We start from the raw sequence: 23,009 nt of genomic DNA, 5'->3' as shown, positions 1-23,009 counted from the left end.
AACTGGTTTGTTGACTGCTTTATCAATTGGTCAATTTATCTATTTGCTAATTTATCTTGTATTGTTTTAACTGTTAATTGTTCTAAAATACTTCAAATGTTCTTAACGTCCAAGTAATTTTATGTGGTCTTTTTCAATGCTTAAACATATACATGTTTAACTGGTCAAATCATTTATTTATCATGTATCATTTTAACTGTTAATTGTTCTTAAAGTCTTAACTCCCGAGAGCAAGGTTTCGGTTGCGCATGCGCACTAGAGCCTATCCATAAAAGGGAAAGGGGCGGAGTTTATCTATAAAAAGCGCGAGCACATGTCCGGTAGAAATGTAAACATGTGGGAGGTGAAAGCAAAACAAAGACCGACTCACTGTTAGCGGAGAAAGATATCCGTGTACTCCTGCCACACAATGTGGTCGTTTACGGTTGCCAACGTCGAGGGGCTGTCTGCATGCTTTCCAATTCTCACCGGACAGTACCACGTGCTGGTGCTATTTTTATCTGACAGACACGTCTAGCGCAAACACAAACGGCTCTAGCTCCGCCCCTTTTCTCTGCATTCAAATTTTGTATTACGTGTAGCTGACACATTTTGTACTTTCCAAAGTCAATTCAGGTCTAGATTGGAAGCTGCTAGGCAAATCTCGCTCTCTGCCATAAATGAAGCCAAACCGTAGCTTTATTAGGCTTTTATTTTGAATAAACCTTCACCGACGTCACAGTGTCAGACTCTGGTGAGAAACTGGCTTGATTCAAATCGCCCGCCATTTATAGTCCAGTTCAGGCTTTAAATACTTCAAATATTCTTACGTTCATCAACATGGAATTGTATATGATCTCTTCGGAAGTTTAAATATGTGCATGTCACTGAAGTGTACATCTTCTGTTTGTACTGGGAGCTGCACAACATCACGGCAATTTGTCTTCAGAGAAAATCAAGAGGTGTGGACACCTGACGTGCATGTCAATTCCCCATCCTGCGCACCAAGCATGCGACCCAAGAACGTCAGGGCTCAAGGTGAGGAAAGACCAAGGAAGAAATGCTCTTCTTGCTGGCTGCCCCAAATACTGTATTGACAAACTTCAAAAAGTTCAAAACTCTGCAGCACGACTCACTCTCAAAGCTAAGAAACGTCAACACATCACTCCCCTACTCGCTTCCCTTCATTGGCTCCCTCTTCAAACACGAGTACAATACAAACTCTCAGTCCTGATTCTTGTCCTCTCTATTTTTCAGACCTACTTTCTGTCTGTTCACCATCCAGACAACTCTGTTCTTCAAATGACAAGCACACACTGTCCATTCCAAAGATTTGTACTAAAGCTTATGCTGAACATTCCTTTTCTTTTGTTGCACCTAAACAATGGAATTCACTGCCCTCACACCTCCGTTACACCCCAACACCTGCATTCAAGAGAGCACTCAAAACGTATCTTTTCAAACTGTACTTTTCTCACTGAATATTTTTGACAGTGGTGAATGTGGCGTGCTTTGTTTTGCTGTTATTTGCACCTGTGTGATTTGAGACTGTGATGGCGCCTGTGTCAATTTACATATATATGTATGTGTGTCTATATATGTATGTATATGTGTATATATATATATATATATATATATATATATATGTATGTATGTGTGTATATATATATATATACACACATATATATCTTTTATCATGTCAGTTAGTCTTATATTTGCATATTTTAGCCATTGTCATGTGAAAGTTTGTAGACTTTGTACGTATTTTACGACACTTAGTCATAAATTTTTTTTTATTTTTTTTTATTGTGAAGCGCGGTGAGCCCCATCTGAGATGGGGTTACTGCAAATATATAAGCCTACATTTTATTATTATTATTATTATTATTATTAAGACCTGGACTGAGGGTGTGAAGGAGACCTTGACAGCACACAACATCCCACCACTCCAAGCCTTTCACCTTACTGCTGATCGCCAACTCTTTCTCCCCGCAACACACAACACCCTGGATGGTACAAAGCGGATGAATGAACTAAGTATTGAATTCAATATTACAATGAATCCCAACCCTGTAATATCCTAAACCCCTCTTGGCCTAGAGAGTGGGGATGTAACTTGGGCAAGACACTCTCCACTATAATCTTCTGCGTTCACTCGTATGCACACGAGTGGGCTTTTACGTGTATGACCGTTTTTACCCCGCCATGCAGGCAGCCATACTCCGTCTTCAGGGGTGTGCATGCTGGGTATGTTCTTGTTTCCATAACCCACCGAACGCTGACATGGATTACAGGATCTTTAACGTGCGTATTTGATCTTCTGCTTGCATATACACACGAAGGGGGTTCAGGCACAAGCAGATCTGCACATATGTTGACCTGGGAGATCATAAAAATCTCCACCCTTTACCCACCAGGTGCCGTCACCGTGATTCGAACCCGGGACCCTCAGACTGACAGTCCAACGCTTTCAACCACTCGGCTATTGCGCCCGTCGCTCACTCTGCTCAGTCTGGCTCACTCTGCTCTGCTCAGTCTGACTCACTCTGCTCTGCTCAGTCTGACTCACTGTGCTCAGTCTGACTCACTCTGCTCAGTCTGGCTCACTCTCTGCTCAGTCTGGCTCACTCTCTGCTCAGTCTGGCTCACTTTGCTCAGTCTGGCTCACCCACCAGGCGCCGTCACCGTGATTCGAACCCGGGACCCTCAGACTGACAGTCCAACGTTTTAACCACTCGGCTATTGCGCCCGTCCTGTACTATAATCAAATTCTGACCCAGATCGTCGGGACAGCAGTTGCCTCTTCTGCTGTTCTGATGGCAGGAGTCAGACACGACTGACTGTCATACACAAAATGAATGGCTCACATCTCTGTCATGCCCCCACCTGAGAACCTTGTTGTTGTACTTGTTGTAGCTGGACATGGTGATGAGGCCTCCAAAGGCCACACCCAGCGAATTGAAGTTCTGGGCCGCTGCATTCACCCACACCTGTACACACATGTGGTGTCCACAATGCGGAGGAATTTTTTGTTTAATGTCCTGTCACACATATCGGTGATTGAAGACATTTTGTTAAAGTATTTATGAATACATTTGAGTATTATCGGTTAGAAGGGGTGTGGAGATGTGAATGAATGAAGGGTTGGGGGAAACTGGGTAAATGAAGGTGAAATGAGGGTGAAATTTGAAAAAAAAAAAAAAAAAAAAAAAAAATCTAAATGCAATTACAGGAAATTACTAAAAGGACTTCGTAAAAGTGAAGTCATTAAACTGACAAGCGAAACAACTGATAATGAATGCAAAAAGTCAAAAACATCAACATTCTCAGTCAACTGTGAAGACACACTTTCATGTACATAAGGCTTCATTAAGCTACAGTAAAAAATTATACGCTTAATTGTCAGGTTACTAAAGCATATGCACTTGACATTAGAACAATACTTGGTCCGTAATGAATTTGATAATAGTCTGAGAGCTAAACTCAGAATTGGTCTGCGAATCGGACCAAAGTCTGAGAGAGTCAACTGACGAGGTTTTAGACTTGAATTCAAGCACCTATAAAAGCCTCTTTCTATGACAATGGGTAATATACTTTTATACTATCTATATGATTCTTTGCTCCCCTTTTTGCCACGTTATGCCACATGCCCATTATGTCACAGGCTTGTTAAGCCATTAAGCCACAGGCCTCTTGTGCCACTGGCCTGTTCAGCTGTTAAGCCACACTCAGGACACGAGCGACTTATCATAGGGCCTGTGGAAAAATGGTACAGACCCCCCCACACACACACCTGACCACTCAAATCATCATCACTGTCACATCACAACACTGACAGAATGAGCTGTATGCTGGTAATGCGAATCAAATTAATTCCCCAAAATCAAACCGAATGAAATGATGCATTCACAACCGGTGCTAGTCAAAACATGAACAAGCATGTGCATAAAACACACCAACCCACCTGCAAGTTACACACTACACAGCATAAAGCATTAACAGAAGCTGCGACATACAACAACAACAACAAAAACCAGACTCTCTCAGCCACAAGGGCTTTACGTTCATTACCTACTACAGAATCAGACCACGTAACTGCACCCAAGTTTTTTTTCCATTTTTTATTCTCTTTGTTGCACTGTCCCCCACCCCCACCCCACCCACTCCATGTACCCCATGGGGTCTTGTCTGGAACAGACCTTGACCTTGACCAGAGGTGCCAACCCCTGTCAAGTGTTTGTAGGAACAATCAGGTAATTTGGTTGGAACATTTTGAATTTGGTAGGGACACTTGGACTCCCAAGCCACATCAGCAAACATACATTTTATCTACAAGGCATACAAACACTTGATTTAGCCAGGTTCTCTCTTGTTCGGGCAAACGATTAAGCTGTCTGGTCCACTCAATGTTGTTTCAATGTAAAAATGCACCCTATCAGCTGAGCATCATCACATGAGGCCAAGGTTAGTAGTGACTGCCCTGGCCTTGTGATCAATAGGTCTACATCATCTGGGTAATGTTACAACAGGAAAGCATGTGACCATGCTATGTCGTCGAAAATGAACTCGTCTAGAACAATTTTGACACTGGCGTAATGTCGGAACAAACTGCGACGGGCGCAATAGCCGAGTGGTTAAAGCGTTGGACTGTCAATCTGAGGGTCCTGGGTTCGAATCACGGTGACGGCACCTGGTGGGTAAAGGGTGGAGATTTTTATGATCTCCCAGGTCAACATTTGTGCAGACCTGCCAGCGCCTGAACCCCCTTCGTGTGTATATGCAAGCAGAAGATCAAATACGCACGTTAAAGATCCTGTAATCCATGTCAGCGTTCGGTGGGTTATGGAAACAAGAACATACCCAGCATGCACACCCCCGAAAACAGAGTATGGCTGCCTACATGGCGGGGTAAAAACGGTCATACACGTAAAAGCCCACTCGTGTGCATACGAGTGAATGCAGAAGAAGAAGAAGAAGGAACAAACTGCGATCGAGTGTAACAAAATATGGCAAAATTGTAACAGTTGGCATCTCTGAAATGAACACTGTGTCCTTTACCTTGGCGTCCAGCAGGAGGTCCCACTTGGGTTTGATGAAGTAGTCGATGCCCAGCTGTGAGCCGGGCAGGGTGACCCCCCGCACCAGCAGGATTATCAGCACCACATAGGGGAAGGTGGCCGTGAAGTACACCACCTGAAACCACACGGTTGGGTCCTTTGCTCATTGTTCCCTCTTTCACAGCCCAACTCCCTTTGCAGATCGGGAGCTCTTCTTCTTCCACTCTATTTAAACTCACTTCTTTAATCTGATGTACACCACACCCACAAGCCATTCCATTGTTCTCATGGTGTATTTTTCATGTTCGTTCTTTAGTTTAATGTCTTTTCACTGTAAGTGATATTAGACGAGGGTAGGAAAAAAATCGAGTGGGAGGAGGGGAAGGTGGGGGGGGAATTACCGTGTACGCATGCGAGTAAGTGAAAGTGTGTGTGTGTGTGTGTGTGTGTGTGTGTGTGTGTGTGTGTGTGTGTGTGTGTGTGTGTGTGTGTGTGTGTGTGTGTGTGTGTGTGTGTGTGTGTGAGTGAGTGTGTGTGTGTGCGTGTGCGTGTATTACATATAGAAAATGATTGATTTAAGTTTTGTTAAAAAAAATTTTTTTTAAACAAAAAAAAACCTATAACAATATAACATATTTCTAATGAAAAACTAACTACTATAACAGCGAACCAACTGGACTATTTAACAAGGAGTTGAAAAAGTCATACATCAGCAATGGACTGCTGAAGATCGTCAACACTGAAGATGATTTCAGTTCAGGGATTTGAGACTAAACATATCGCAAGTTGGTATATGATCGGCTGTTATGTAAGCACCACAGATGCAAGAAACATTACTGACATATTTTGTCCTAAAACAATTCATTTTCCATCTGCAGATTAGAGAAATGATTTGCCTCTTATGAAAATCATTATGGTAATGTTTTCCCATGAAACCATACATTTTCTGTATGTTCATATGTAACTCCGAGTTATCGGTGTGTTTTTCTTCAAACTGAAATTTTGACCACTGGACTTTTTCTACCATGGTGTAACATTCTTGTTGTGAAAACGAAATATTTAAATCTAACTCCTTCGTGGAGCTTCTAGCTCCTTTTTTAGCCAAAATGTCAACTTTTTCATTATAGTAAAAACCGCAATGAGAAGGAATCCAGCAAAAGGGTATGTGAGAGCCTCTTAGTAAGAGTTCATGAATCAAATGGTTAATTTCAATAATGTATTTTTCATCCATGTGTGTGTGTGTGTGTGTGTGTGTGTGTGTGTGTGTGTGTGTGTGTGTGTGTGTTTACCTGTTTTAGTAAAGTGCCTAGAACCATACCTCAAGAAGGTGCTGTAGAAATTCACATTGTCATCATTATTATCATATACTGATATAGCACTGGTTGTGAAAGGCCAGATGGACAGATGGAAGCACCAGTGTACTTGCCCTTCAAGGGCTTATGTTTTGCGTTTTGCTTTCAGGACAACATAGATTTATCAAATATCAGCAAAATGTTCAGAATGATTAACCCCTACCACATGCATCCTCTAAATGGAGTTCACAAAAAACAACAACAACAATACACACACATGTCATACCACACCAAACCACACATACACCACACCACACCCCAACACAAACACACATACCCCACACCCACACCCACACTGACACACATACACACACCTGAACCATGCAACTGTCAGTGGTGACTTTAGAGTGATTTACTGTTTGATTTTTGTTGTTGTTGTTTATATTATAATATCCTATATTCTGTATTTTGCAAGAAGGAAGGTGGCAGAATTATTAAGATGCTTATCCACCAATACAGTCTCTGTGAGGGTGTGGGCTCAACTTTCGCTCTCGCCCTTTCTCCCAAGTCTGAATCGAAAATCAAACTGGTTGTCTAGTCATTCAGATGAGACGATAAACTGAGGTCCAATGTGCAGCATGCACTTGACGCACTGAAAAAAAAACAACAACAACAAAAACATGGCAACACAAGTACTGTCCTCCAGTAAAATTCTGCAGAAGAAATCCTACTCTGATAGGTACACAAATATGTGTGGTTCGTCCGTCGGGATCGACGAGGACCATCTAGTCATCCTGGGGGTGGGTGGGTTGGGCTCTGTGGGTGCGCAGATGACTGGTCAGGCCAATCCGCGCCCGGAAGGTTCCGACGCAGTGTGGACAGGGGATGGTGGCGGCTGTCGGGGACTTGCTGGCACTGCTTTTCCTGGCCTGTCTGCATTGCTCTGCTGCAGCGATTCTGTTGGTCTCGCAGGATTTGGCGCCTTTGTGGACAGCTGAACGCCACTTTGGTCTGTCCATTGCATTCAGCTCCCATGTGTCGTGGCTGATGTTGAAGGCCTTCAGAGAAGCTTTCAGAGTGTCTTTGAAGCGCTTCTTTTGGCCTCCATGGGAGCGCTTGCCATGTTGGAGTTCGCCGTACAGCAGTTTCTTGGGGAGCTGGTGGTCTGGCATGCGAACTACATGGCCTGCCCAGCGCAGCTGGGCCTGCATCAAGATGGTGTAGATGCTGGGCAAGTTTGCACGAGTGAACACAAATATGTATGCATGCACTCAAGGCCTGGCTAGCTGTCTGGCATCTGCTTAGCAGATGTGCTGTTGTGTACATGAATTTGTGCAAAGGCAGTGACGCCCCCTTGACAAACTGGAACTGAAGACAGCAATCTGTACACTGCCTACCTTGCCGGTGGACTTGGGTCCCTTCCAGATGCAGAAGTAGATGACGACCCAGGCAAACAGCAGGATGCCAAACAGTTCCCAGCGCATAGAGCCCTGCTCCTCAATGCCCGACGACCTCTCCAGCACTCGCTCTCTTATCATGAAGAGAACAAAATAGATTAGAATAGGATAGAGTACAACAGAATATGGTACAATAGAACAGAATACAGTACAACAGAAGAGAGTAGAAAATGTTATGATAGAACAGAACAGAGTAGAACAGAATAGAATAGAGTACAACAGAATAGAAAAAAATAGAATGGAATGGAATCGAATAGAATGGAATATAACAGAATAGGTTTTTATTACCAAGTGTACTGGGGTCACAAGGATTTATTGTGGAGAAGCGGGAGGGACAGTACCTAAAAAGTACAAACGTGAAACAGAAATCATATATCAACATGAAACACAAATACAGTAAAGCATAGTTTAGATAGTCAGCTGTGTCCAAAATATGACCACCAGAACAGCAGAGGAGGCATCTGCTATCCTGACAATCTAGGCTACAATTTGATTATGTACACTGTATTGCCAGTTCCAATGTGTTTAAGTTGTCAGTCAGATACGGAACTGTTGTTGTGGTGATGCTCAAGAGAACACACACACACACACACACACACACACACACACACACACACACACACTGTCCTAAAATTACAGGTGAACCATTCAGACAGTGCACGACTGATAAGACGCTGGCATTCTGACTTCATTATGCACTCAGAACAGAACACTGTATTTTTACACATACAGGTAGAAGTCCTCAGTCGGGGAGCGGGAGTCGTTGGAGCGAGGGGGCACGGTGGAGTTGGTGGAGGTGGAGTTGGTGCTGGAGGCGTTGACCCAGCAGTGGGGGGAGGTCCAGCTGTGGTGGCAGCCCTCCCAGGGCAGCTGGGACTGGAAGGTGGAGAACATGTAGAAGAAGGACCAGGTGATGATGATCACGTAGTAGGTGGTGAACAGGAAGGAGATCACCACCGTTGCCAGGCCCGCTCCTGCCCGCACACAGGGTCATCAGTTTTTACTTTCCACTTTTCACTTTCACTTGCTCAAGGAGGGGTCTCTGCGTTCGGACGAATCCAGATATATATACACGCTACACCACATCTGCTAGGCAGATGCCACCGTCGCCAGGCCCACCCTTGCCTGCACACAGGCTCAGTTTTTAGGTGTGACGATGAAATGAAGAATGACTGCTGCGTCTATAAAACACCAAACGGAGAAAGTTTATGGCCCACAGTTTTTATAAACTTTCTCCATTTGGTCAGTTTCTACTTTCTACTTTTCACTTTCACTTTCTCTAGGAGGCGTCACTTTGTTCGGACAAATCCATACGTATACGCTACACCACATTTGCTAGGCAGATGCCTGACAGCAGCATAGCCCAATGCACTTGTCAGGCCTTGAGTGCTTGTTTAAATATTTGTGTACATAACACAGTGGATTTTCTTTCTACATTATTTTGCCAGAGGACAACATTTTTGTTGCCATGTGTTCTTTTTCAGTGTGCCAAGTGTGTGCTGCATACAGGATCCTGGTTTTTTTTGTCTCATCCGAAAGACTAGATGCTCAGTTTGTTTTTCCAGTCAAACTTCAGAGAAAGGGTGAGAGCAGGATTCGAACCCACACCCTCACAGACTCTATACTGGCAGCTGAGCACCTTAACCATTCTGCCACCTTCCTCACAGTCAGTTTCACATCTCACTGAATGAACGACAAGACAGAGAATAAAACAACAGGCTGACAAAGACTGCAGAATGGACAGGAAAACCAGTTGCAGAGACCCAGGCACTGACACACAACCGACAGACCTGGAGGCATCTGGTCATCAGTTCTACAGTGCTGCACGCCAATGACTCTTCACAGAGTTAAAGAGAGAAAAAGAAGAAAATGATGATTTCACTGAACACACCTGATCTGACCTTGATACGGTATGTTTCAGTTACTAAAACATCCATGAGAGAAAAAGATCTCTTCTCTGTGGAGAGTCATTTGGGGTGTCAGTCCACGGTTTTCTTGTCTTCCCCTCCATCCCCCTCCCTCAACAGTTCCTTGGAGTATCGTTTTAGCAAGGCCATTGCAAAAAGCAGTAGTAGGCATAATTCATGAATGTTTCTGTGAAAATATTTATTTTCAAAAGAAAAAAAAAATCATCTTTGAAGCATTTGCCAAAATTTATGATTTGCACTCACTGGCAGCCGTCTTCGTATAGAGATGGCAAGATACATATAGGCTTTCCCGTTTGGTTTCTCTTCAACTTACTGCTGGTGACTAATGTTTACCACCAATACACACACACACACAATCACAAAATGTTTTCTACCCGTGGAAGTATAAGAAAAAACCCGCAGAGAGTACATTCAAGTCAACTGTAAATAAGTAAATATTGGTAAAGGTGTTCTAATTACTGTATTGTATTGCATTGTAATGCACTGCACTGTATTGCATTGCATTGCATTGTACTGTTTTGCTTTGTTTTGTTTTCGTTTGTTTAGTTCTTTATCATGACAGATTTCTCTGGGAGAAATTCAGGCTGCTCTCCCCATGGACAGCATGTTGCTACAGTGCAGCAACATCTCTCTTTTCTACTGCCTGAATGCAAGTGTGTTTATCTAAGTAGATTCTTCTTCAGATTTTTGCCAGGGACAACCCTTTTGTTGCCGCGGGTTCTTTTACGTGCGCAAAGTGCATACGATACACAGGACTTCTCCTCGTCTCATCCAAATAACTAGAGTCCAGACCAATACTCAAGGTCTAGTGGAAGGGGGAGAAATACTGACAAGTGTGGTGAGATTCTCTTGCTTCCTAGATTCCTCGACATACATTACCACTAGGCCATCAGTCCACTATACACACAAGATGCTTTTTACATTTACACCAATGACATACCTTTAAAGAAAGGACAGAGTACCACTCTTAAGGCCATCACTCCACAATATCAAAACAAGACATTCTTTTTTTTTTTTTTTTTTACACTGACACAGTTACAGTTACACTGACGACATACCTTTGAAGAAAGGACAGAGTACCACAAAGGCCATCATTCCACAATATCAAAACAAGACAATCTTTTTTACACTTACGCTGATGACATACCTTTGAAGAAAGGACACAGCTTTCCCAGGGCCCCGATGGGCCCTCTGCGTGTGAACTGTCCGACAGCCATCTCCATGTAGGCCAAGGGCACCCCACACAGAACCAGCATGATGAAGAAGGGGATGAGGAACGCCCCTGAAATCAATTCCAATATTGAGTTCAAAGCACTTTGTTGTCTGTGTCTGCTTCAAGCAATTCAAAAGGAACATTTTTCTTCAGGCTCATTCAGATACTCAAGACAGGTACATTGGCCGAATGTGTTAGAGCACTGCATTCTCACCTGAATATCCTGAGTTCAAACCCCGGTCTCCGTGCACCTGGTGGGTTAAGGATGGAGTTTTTTTCAGTCTCCCATGTCAACATAAGTGCTCACTTGCTAGTGCCTGAACCCACTTTATTGCATATATGAATGCAGAAGAATAAATATGCATGTTAAAGGCCCTGCAATCCTCATCAGCGTTCTGTGGATTATGGAATCAAAAAATGCAAGAAAAATATAACAAGTGAAATGAAACAAAAAATGAATATACAAATTAAAATACTGATGTTTAGCACTTCATTTTCTTTCCCTGAAAGAATAACTTCTGTTCAGTGCATCATTTTCTTTCCCTGAAAGAATAACTTCTGTTCAGTGCATCGTTTCCTTTCCCTGAAAGAATAACTTCTGTTCAGTGCATCGTTTCCTTTCCCTGAAAGAATAACTTCTGTTCAGTGCATTGTTTCTGTCTTTCTTGATGTCTGATAGTGATACATAATATCTTATCTATAAATTGTGTGCTAAAGGCACATACGCAAGATTTTCATTATTTCTCGAAGTCAGAACCAAATCAGATTTTTCCCCCCCATTTTTTTCTCTTGCATTTTTGTCAGACATGTGCATCAAAATCAAAATTACAAAGCTGCATTACAAGCACACAAATATACATGCATATATAATATAGTGTGATATTCATACCTACAGCCATACATCATTACATGTATACAGACAGAAAGACAAACGAATGGACAGACAGACAGACTGACAGACTGATAGTATGCAAGCACGTACATGTGCAAACGCACACGCGCAAACGCACACACACACATACAGTTTGGCAAAGTCTTACTGGAGCAGTGGCTTTGCTGAAATTAAAAAAAAAGAAAAAAAAAAAAGTGTCAACCACTGACAAGAGAGATTATCATTTCTGTTGCCAGACAGCTGTGTCAGATTCTTGACATTCATCCACACAGCACACAGCACATATCTGTGCCCCTCTCTCACTCTCTTTTATCTTTTGTTGTTTTTCTTCTTCTCTCAGTGGGGGATGGTTTGTTTCTGCCTCCAGGGCTGGATGTAAAAAATACAGTTGTGCTTACTCCACTACCCTCATGACAAAAAAAAAAAGGAGTTCCATTTCGTGTGTGTATGTGTGTGTGTGTGTGTGTCTCTCTCTCTCTCTCTCTCTCTCTCTCTCTCTCTCTCATACACACAGACACACACACACACAAACACACATGCACATACACACACATGAGCATGTTAACACATGTGTTCACTAACACACACACAAGCATGCACACATACACACACACTCTCTCTCTCTCTCTCTCCTAGATGTAAAATTGAATATTATTACAATATTAGTATCACTACTTCTATTGTTAAACACACACACACACACACACACACACACACATGCAGAGTCTTTTCCGTCACTGTTCAGTTTTAGTTCAGTGTTAAGAAATTTAATGGTCACATTGACACATTCGTATAAAAGTGTAAAACTATCTTATCAAAACACACACATAAAACTATGATAAAGGGCAATAATGAAGTCCTTGCAACCACTGCAGTTGCAACCTACAATGCACAAAAATGCTGAGATGCATAAATATCAATGTGTGTATGTGTGTGTGTGTATATGTGTGTGTGTGTGTGTGTGGGTGGGTGGGTGGGTGTGTGAGCGAGCACGGGTGTTTGTACAAATGCGAATATGCACATGTGGCTATATGTGTATATATATTGTGTGTTTGTGTATGTTTTTGTGTGTGTATCACTGTATGTGTGTGGGTGTGGCCAGGGTTCAAGGCCATGGTTCAACATGGTAATATTAACTGGAAAAGATGCTTTACTCAGATTTTCCTCACTCCACCCAAGTGTGAATGGGTACCTGGCTTTGACTCATGAGAACTGTTAAAACAGCGAAAGGAGAGGATTGGGCCCTGCCTTCCTATGCAGATCCGTAGTCTGCAGTGACGTGCTGATTAATCTTTTTTTCTTTTCTTTTTTTAGTTTGTTTTGCTGTGCCATCATCTGCACCATTTCAGTGTCATTACTAGCACTTGCTCATTCTGAATCTTTCAATACACACTAACAAAGCCACACCAACAGGGTTCATCTGTCGCAGTCCCAGTGTCGGCAGTCTACAGGGAGCTATTGTTGATACACTAGGTAAGTCACCAGGATGCTACACCCATCACAATTATTAAGATGTTGCCAGGTGACTGACCTGTCCTAAAATAAACAGGAGGCCACGTGACCCAAGTGTACTGATAAGCTCATGTCGTTTTCAGCAAGGTACTTATTGAATATCTTTTGTCCATGTCAACTACTACATCATATAATGATATGTGCTGCCAAATAAAGGGATAGTGGGGAAAAAAGTGATTTCCAGACGATTTAAAAAAAAAAAATTGGTGGTATGCCTGTGTATGTTACTCTGTGTGTGTGTGTGTGTGTGTGTGTGTGTGTGTGTGTGTGTGTGTGTGTGTGTGTGTGTGTGTGTGTGTTTCCACCCTTTCCTGTCTCACTCTGTCTTATTGCCTTATTTAGTTATTATCACTTTTTTAATCATTGTCTAAAACAATATGTTTTAACTCTCTTTTTTTCTAATGACGAGCTTGAAGGCAAATTTCAGTACACTGTTTCAGACAATAAAGTGACTGATTGAAGAAATAACACAGACTGGGGATGTGATGGTGGTCTCTACTTACTAGATGGGACACCTACTCTGTCTGGCTCCAGGCTCGTCATCAGAAAGGGGCTTAGTTTAGTTAGCAGGTGGTGTCCTATGTATGTTAAGTCAGAACAGACACTACTAACATCACCGAAGCGACTCAGCAGCAGTGCTGGGTCTACTCTGGTCTGTGGCTTCCTGGGTAACCTGGCATCGATAGTTCCCTGGGACTGCGACAAATGAACCTGGGTGTGACTGTGTATGGGGGACTTGGAATGAGCTGTGTGAAATGGTGCAGATGATGATGGGGCAGCAAAAATAAAATAAAAAAAACAAACACACAGCCAGTCATACAGCTATTGTGTAACAATTCCAGGACTAGATAAGTGCAGGGCACAGTCTCATGATGACATGTACCTATGACACCAATCATGTTTCCCATTATCTAACCCTTGACTGCAGCTGAAGAGTATGCTAATTACTACATTAGAGACAGTAGTTCAGGGATGCCTTCCCACCTGATGATGACTTGTGCAGCCAGAATTTCCAATATTCATGTACAACTTGGAATGGTTTTCTGACTCTCAAATGTCTAAGGTAATTGAATAATTTCAAATTACTGTAATTATATGACTGGCCATTTATCAAGTTTCATTATGATCATCATTACTTGGAGAGTTAGTATGCAAAAGATTCAAGCCGAAATCCCAACAAGTCTTAAGACAGCTCTATCATTTTCAAGTTGGATTTTTTTTTTCTTTTCATTTTTATAATTCAGATGGTTAGGCATTTAATCAATCACTCTCAATATATTATTGCAATTCATTATGATTATCACCTTGAGAGTGTATGCAGCAAGTTTCAAGCCAGAACATATATAATCGACTGTAGAAGTTTCAACAAAGGTCCCAAGTATGGATTTTTTTTTAAAGCTCTTCCGGGTAATTAATTATGGAAGAGCACTAGGTTAAATCACCTCATGTGAAAAAATGTAATAACAATAATACAGTTGGTAGATCATTTGATGTCTTGCTGTTAAAAACCGTTCTGGTGATGTTTAGTTTTTGTTTGGCAATTGCATGCGTCTTTCAAACATTTTGTGGTTTTCTGTGAACAAAGCAAAGTTAAAGTGTACATAGCTTGATGTGTAACCCTCCCATTAAAAAAATAAATCAAATTTTAAAAAGTGTAAACCATCTGTTTTGTAACTTTCCTCACAACAAAAGATACCCCCCTCCACCCCCCCAACCTGAATTATAAAAATGATTTTTAAAAAATCCAACTTGAAAATGACAGAGCTGTCTTGAGAGTTGTTGGGATTTCATCTTGAGTCTTTTGCATACTAACTCTCCAAGTTATGATCATAATGAAATTTGATAAATGACCAGTCATATAATTAAGTAATTTGTGAAATTATTCAATTACCTTAAAAAACTGTAAATCATCTGTTTTGTAACTTTCCTCACAACAGAAGATACCCCCCTCCCCCCAAAAAAAAACCCCAAAACAACGCTCAAACAAAAACAAAAAACACATCTAAACACTCTTGATGGCTTTTGGTGTGTTTCAGGTTTGTTTTCTTTGTTTGTTTGTATGTTTTCCTCTTTCTGTGGATGACCATCAAATATGTATTCTATTTATCTATCTTATTCATTATTTTACTGTTTGTACTTTAAAAACAAAACAAAAAAACCCAAACAAACAAAAACGAAAAAAACCCACCCAGTTCTAGATCTAGCTATTGGCTTATTTCTCCTAAATCCTTTTCCCTCGATCATAATGCCCTCGATCCTGGTTAGTCTTTTCTTTTCTTTTCAAGACTCTTTTATGACTGGAAAAAATAGGAAACAAATCGACGAGTTGTATCTTCAACTGTCGCCTACATAACTGTGAGTAGTTTCCCGCCTCGTGAACAAGATTCAAACTCTAAACACTGATAATGTAAGTGTTAATCAACTCACTGTACCAAAACAAGCCGAACATTCTTCAACTTTCTTCACTCAAAAAAACAACAACACCCAAACACACCTACGTTGATGTCAATAAATTTTTACTCACCTCCTCCACTTCTGAAGCACAGATACGGAAATCGCCACACATTTCCCAGGCCTACGGCGTAACCGATAATGGCTAACAAATACTCCGCTTTTTTGTTCCAATTCTCTCGCACCTCCAGTTCGGCTCCATTCTCCATCTTGGTTTTAGAATTTCCACCAACTCCTGCAAGGTCGTCAAAATTAAATTAAATTCAAATGTGGAACAGAAAATGAAAACACAATTTCTGTGTGTGACACTTTCACAAATGAAAACAGCATAGTCGCTACAAAATACCGCCGCAGCACGTTTTTTTCATCAGAAGAGTGGATCGAGTGACTGCACTTGCACAAGTTTTACTTTCGGTCGTCTGCTGCGTTTTAAGTGGCACAGGCGCCTGACCGCAACCAAAAATATTGCACCTCCGCGGTTGTCAGACTGGCCTGGCCAGTGCCGGTCTTTAAGCAAATGTAGGCCACCTAATCTTCATTTTGTTTTTTCAGCAAACGTGGTGTTGCGAAAATGGATCAGTCTGCACGCTTTGACACCTAGAACTAAACTGGAAATGAAGATTATTGCCATAAGAATAACTTCTTTTAATTTTGTTTGTTTCGTGACAGTTTTGGGTCATTACTGGTTTCAACCAGTTTAAAACCAATATTTTCACACAAGTACATGCTACAACTGATGAACTATGATGCCAATACGTACACGTTCATTCATTGGATGATTATAATTATATTGTGTCCAACCCCCCAACACCGTGGGACACACCTCCCTGTAGCTTCCGTGATTCCGGCACCGGGCCAACCCTCACCGCTCTGTGCGCGCGTGTTGTATGTGTCTGCATGTGCGGCAAGCATGCGTGTATGCACATGTGTGTGTGTGTGTGTGTGTGTGTGTGTGTGTGTGTGTGTGCGTGCGTGTGTGTATGTGTCCGTGCGTGCGTGTGTGTATGTGTCCGTGCGTGCGTGTGTGTCAGTGTGTGTGCATGTGCTGATGTGTTCGTGCGTGCGTGTGTGTGTGTGTGTGACGTGTGTGTGTGTGTGTGTGTGTGTGTGACGTGTGTGTGTGTGTGTGTGTGTGTGCTTCGTCATCATGATTGACACACATTCTAGTTGTTTGATAGTTCCCCGTGAAGCTGTGTTCACTGTCAGTTCATTTTCAAAACTGCTTCTCCGTCTCAGCATTGCTGTTAACTGTTAGCGCGCTGCGGATCCCAGTTCTATAATTAGACAAAGCAGATTATAAGTACCCATTATTATTAGTCAGTAGTAGTATCATTATTATCATCATCATCGTCACTATAAATTATCTCTCTCTCTTTTTCTTTTTTTTTTTCATCATCACTAAGTTATTATTATCATTATAACATCGACTGACTCCACACACGAAAGAAAAAAAAAAGATGGATTGCTAACCCCAATTATTCAACCTTCAGTTGTCGGTAGGGAAGATACCCGGTACTATTCTAAATCAAGGATGCCCTTTTAACTAATCTACAAGAATGTCGGCGGGAAGTTGGGGGGAGGAGGGGGGTGGGGGCGGGGGGTGGGTGGGTGGGTGGAGACCTTCAGATGGCCAGTGAGAATTAGTTAACCCCCTTGACTGTTGAGCTTTAAAGGAATCAGTATTTACCTAAGTATTACTCAACACGTCCCAACTTCCACAAATATGCAACATTGATGTCTATTAGTAGTAAGAAAAAGTTACTAAATTTTGCTAAGTTCATTAAAGAAGGTTTTAATGTGTTTCGTTAGGAGCCAGTTTCAGTCCGGATTCTATGCCACTTATGCCTTAACTGTACTTGTTGAACAGGAATTAGAACAATGACTTGTGTTAATCTTGACACCGCATCCCGTACATATCCATTTGTAATTGCATGATCATGTATGTATGTGCGTATATATATATATATATATATATATATATGTGTGTGTGTGTGTGTGTGTGTGTGTGTGTGTGTATGTGCGTATATGTATGTGTATATATGTGTGTGTATGTGTATATGTATATATATATATATGTATGTATGTGTATATGTATATATATATATATATATATGTGTGTGTGTGTGTGTGTGTGTGTGTGTGTGTGTCTTTTTTTTCTTGTATGTGTCAAACCAATCCCAGTATTACTGGCAAATGGGTGCTAAAATAACATGCAAATTATTGTGTATTTTATTTTGTTATACCATGTCATTATTAATGCTATGCTCCAACTAACCCCCCAGTTCCCAGTTCAGGCTCAACAAGTCAGATACAGAGCCGTATTGTAAATCTAAGTTGTGATCTGTGCATTTGTCCATTTCTATTGCATTGTACCAGACTGATGATTACATTTGGCCTTTTATATCATTTTATTTTTCCCCCATTTGTATTATCCCCCCCTTTTGTTTCTTCTTTTTAAATTATCTTCCCTCTTCCTCTGTGGCCGTCATCCTGTTATTGTCATGTTTCCTTGTTTCTCTATGACTCAAAAGAGTTAATGGGAATAAACAAACTCTGAATCCCGTCCCAAAAGGAAGAAGTCCATTAAAATAATAATGGTAACTGACTAACACCCTGACCTGACCCAGTGGAAACAGTCTGTCTCAGTGAGGTGACAGCCCTTCCCTGACGTAACGTGCCTACTCAGTCGTCGGCAGCAGTCAAGGCCGGTTAAAAGCCCTTGAACGAACCCGGAGATTACAATTCACGGTCAACCCGCCCGGCAAAATACAAGTCAAAAAAAAAAAAAGAAAAAAAAAAGACTGAATAAAAAATAAATTCATAAAAATTAGAGTTCAACGGAAATGCAAATTTAAAAGAAAATTATGATGATAATGATGGTGGTGATGATGAAGGTGATGATGATGATGATGATCAGCCGTGAAAACCATATCTTCGCACAGGTGCTGTTCGTGCCACTGACAAAATGTGGGTCACCTCAACAGCTGAAGGTAGATTATAGTCATACGTTCATGATGTTTACCGAGTTTTACTGTACATGCTGGTTTTAATTCAAACTTCACACACACACACACACACACACACACACACACACACACACACACACACACACGTACGTGGAGTGATGGCCTAGACTCCGGTAATGCGTCCACTTAGGAAGCGAGAGAATCTGAGCGCGCTGGTTCGAATCACGGCTCACCCGCCGATATTTTCTCCCCCTCCACTAGACCTTGAGTGGTCGGGTCTGGACGCTAGTCTAGTCAGTCATTCGGATGAGACAATAAACCGAGGTCCCGTGTGCAGCATGCACTTAGCGCACGTAAAAGAACCCACGGCAACAAAAGGGTTGTTCCTGGCAAAACTGTAGAAAAATTCACTTCAATTGGAAAAACAAAAAAAATTCACGCAGGAAAAAATACAAAAAATGGGTGGCGCTGTAGTGTAGCGACGCACTCTCCCTGGGGAGAGCAGCCTGAATTTCACACAGAGAAATCTGTTGTGACAAAAAGAAACAGTGACACACACGCGCGCGCGCTCGCGAATCGAAACCATTTATTAATCTGTTTACCCCTTTTTGGTGGGCATGGGAGATATCATATAACAATTGTAGTATTCAACACCAAAATTAAACATAAACAGCTACCCGGCGATTAAAATACACTGACATAAACTATCAGAAACAAAACAAACCATATGAAACAAAACTCAATGATAATAATAGTTGCTTCTGGTATCAAACTTCCGGATAGTTTAGTATACGTTGCACTGACATATCTTTGCAGAATTACTTTTGTTTGAATGAATTCTCTTGCCTGAATAATATTTACAAAGACAGCCTCTTCAAACAAGAAAAACTAAACTGACAATCGTTGACCATCTTATTCTGTTTTATCTTATTCTTTGAGTTCGTATCAAAACGATCTGTTCAAAATCTGTCTTTGGCAGAATCATTCAAAACACAAAGGTTTTGCAAGTTCTACGTCATAATCGTGTAATACGTCATTTACTTCAGTGAGATCACATAAGTCACTGTAAACATCCAATCCATTGTACTTCCGAGCATCAATGAAATAAATTGTTCTCTTGTGCAGTACAACCATTTCTAGCAACAATATTTTCAGATTATACGGAAGAATTGTGTATACCTTGGAGCATAGCACCAAAGAGATTAACAGTAAAATCTTTATTCTCTGTATCTTTATCTTATCTTCTTTTTTATGTAGCCAAGCACTTAGCTGGCAGCAAATAACCTTAGCGCCATTTTTGTAGTCACAGCGTACCTGCTGTCTTTCAATGACTCGGGCATAAAGCACGACACCATTCCAAATTTGATTAACCCATGCCCATTCTACACTGCTCGGAACATGTATTATTATTCCATTTATGTTTGCCTACGTTAAACTGATTTAACGCAGTTTGTAATTTTCAGAGACGAGCTCGTTAAAACTGACCCTATTCAGGTGACTTAAATTAAGGTTATAAATTCATCTTAATGTGACCAAGCGCTATGCTTGCTCCAAAACTTGCCTCACTCATATGCTGTATTAGCTTGCTTCACACACAAGCTGTATTAGAGGACGACAGTTTTCGCAACTAACCCACAGCAGAACATGTGTGACGTCACTCCCAGTTTTAACGCAAAGCTGCTTACATCTTTTGTCCTCCTCGCCAGACAACCTACTCATGGCTCAACCAGTGTCGCGTGGCTGTACACTATTGGCTGAGCTGGAATCTGTGTTTCTGCACCACCGTATTTAAGTAATATATCTTTTGTCGAATCAGTAAACTACAAGTATTATATGCTGGCAGAATCGTCTCGATTCCATCTTTAAGTCTAGTCCATTTATGTTGGCCTACGTTAAACTGATTTAATGCAGTTTGTAATTTTCAGCAACGAGCTTGTTAAAACTGACCCTGTTCAGGTGACTTAAATTCAGATTATAAATTCATCTTAAATAATCAACACTTCATTTTATACTCATTATAAAGTAGGTGTTGAGCTCTTTCTTTTGCAACTTATCCAACCTAAATCGGTTCAGGAATCATTTAGAAATCTGTCACTGAACACCTTGTAAGAAACACAGTTGTTACTGGATTTGGCCTGATTAGTGCCAATCTGCTTCTCAGCACACGTGATTGTCTTTGTAGTTCACTTAACCTGCATAAATTGGCAGAGCGAGTAATGAGTGGTCACTTCATACCTGAGCCAGCCTGTGGCCAGAGCCTGCTCTCTTTCTCTCTTGCTGTGTTCCGAGCAGTGTTGTTCCAACAACAGCGACATCATGCAACGTATCGCTGTAAGTACTATTGTGTAGAATGTGCTGATGATTTGTAAATTGTATTGTTCGACACAGTACTTGTGTTCATATGAGTATGTTAAGTTATTGCTTTGTTCAGTTATTGCTTTGACATATTAGTCACAGCTCCACTATGATTAGAAAATCGCCATGTCGTCATATGCTCATAGCAGTATCCCATTTAAATCTTCTTAACGTCACAGACAATGACGTCTCTGGACACTGATAGTTTGTTTGAGAATATTCTAGTGAGTGTATATGACGTGTTCTTTCTCATTTGCTGTCACTGATGAAGGTTAGTGTTTCACTGATTCTCAGTACTCTAAAATGTGTGTAGTATTCTGTCATGATTACAAATAGTGTTGGATTAATATCAGTTATTGGTTAAAACCACCTGATATGTATCAGTCTGTTAATTGTAATTTAGTTATCATGCCCTCTCCTATACGGCTTACTCCAGTATAGTGCTACATGATAAACTGATTCAGTTGAGTCACTTTGACATAGTATAAGCTTTACTTAATCTATACTGTCAGTGTACTTTCACTAAATCAGCATAGCTTCAATCACTTTAACTGCACTATTTAAATGTATTAGAAATGTCATTTGATGTCAGTGTTTGGTCTTCACACATATGCATTACCAAGTGGTAGTCTTTCCATGTAATATGTATACATGTGCTTTACTATTCACTTGTGCCGACATGTTGTGCTAATGACATTTGTTTGTGTCATTCCAGGCACTGTCTTCTCTTTTTATGTCTTCTGTTCTGCTCTTCTTTATGTCTTCTTCTAGTCTTCTCCATTATTTCTTCTTCTTAGTTCTTCTCCACATAACTATTGTAAATAAAACAATAGAAAAACCCGTTTGTGACTGGCCTCTATATGTTCCTGGCCTGTGCGCGGGAATTCTTGTCTATCCTTTAATTAATACAGGAAATCATCATTAGTTAGTTCTTTTGTACCGTCCGTACCCTTATAGAACCACTCGGTTCGAGTACCACGGCTACATTTACGACAGACTTCACGAACTAATAACTAACAATGGCACAGCCTTTTAAATGCATATGCCATATATCTGCGTTTTTTTTCCACATCTTCCAATCAAATCACATAACTCAAATAAGTAATACATGACTGATTGGTCTGTGAGTCGTTGAGATTTTATCTTATACAGCAAACAAATCAACGATGCGATGAAACGACCCTTTAAAGGCTGCACGTGTCAACTGTTCCAACAACTAACTTGCAAGATACATAGTATCTTGTTGCACATTTCTCTGCCAAAGACCAAGCTGAATTACTGTCACCATCAAGAAAAAAAAACACCTGCACATAGAACGTTTTTAACAGCAACTGTATTCCCTCCCGAACAGCTGATGTGACAAAGTAATGTTTACGACAAAAGAAAGTGATTCTATATCCTAAATCGTTGAATAAAAAATACCTTCAATCAACACGGAATCCCGTCTATTAGTCTTAATGTCAACAAAACGCAGACAATCAAATCGTGAAATATAATTTAGTGAATTCTTCATAGTTCGTTCTGTTTCTTGGTTCACATGTATATTTATGAACATAAATTTTAAATTATGGTCAGTGTTCTGTACACAGTCCAGTGAAATGGGCAGGAGACGGAAACAAGGGTGGCCTCCAGCTGGTATACTACGTTTACATGAATACTTGTAGATCCTAACAACAGTGGAGTAGCTCTTGTGCTAGCTCTAGCGGATGATGGCCTAGCCTTAGAAACTTCGAAAGAACTGCAGCCGTCCAGAAACAACTGAACAATATCGCCCAATGGTGCCAGAACACATGATCTTCCATCAGTGTAGTGAAGCCCAAACGTTGCTAAGCCGCACTCTCAACAACAAAACGGTGAGCATATCATCACCAGTTGTCTCATTCGACGGAATTCATATCGAGAAAAAT

The 23,009-nt window shown here is 41.1% G+C and overlaps 1 protein-coding gene across 2 annotated transcripts in view; it reads right to left on the bottom strand.

The window, feature by feature from the left end:
• Positions 1-23,009, bottom strand: part of LOC143288350 (sodium- and chloride-dependent GABA transporter ine-like) — an 82,397-nt gene that overhangs the window by 17,400 nt on the left and 41,988 nt on the right. For both annotated transcript variants that reach the window (XM_076596732.1, XM_076596731.1), the window contains 6 exons: positions 15,855-16,016; positions 10,861-10,995; positions 8,516-8,759; positions 7,726-7,858; positions 5,038-5,172; positions 2,866-2,969 (listed from right to left, as the gene is read on the bottom strand). In XM_076596732.1, the coding sequence (XP_076452847.1) occupies positions 2,866-2,969; positions 5,038-5,172; positions 7,726-7,858; positions 8,516-8,759; positions 10,861-10,995; positions 15,855-15,990 (887 nt within the window). In that variant the 5' untranslated portion in view covers positions 15,991-16,016. The remainder of the gene's footprint in view (positions 1-2,865; positions 2,970-5,037; positions 5,173-7,725; positions 7,859-8,515; positions 8,760-10,860; positions 10,996-15,854; positions 16,017-23,009) is intronic.

The sequence above is a fragment of the Babylonia areolata genome, chromosome 12, assembly GCF_041734735.1.
Source record: "Babylonia areolata isolate BAREFJ2019XMU chromosome 12, ASM4173473v1, whole genome shotgun sequence".
NCBI classification, from domain to species: Eukaryota; Metazoa; Mollusca; class Gastropoda; order Neogastropoda; family Buccinidae; genus Babylonia; species Babylonia areolata.
Note: the sequence above shows the minus strand (reverse complement) of the source record. Positions and strands in the feature narration are given on the sequence as shown.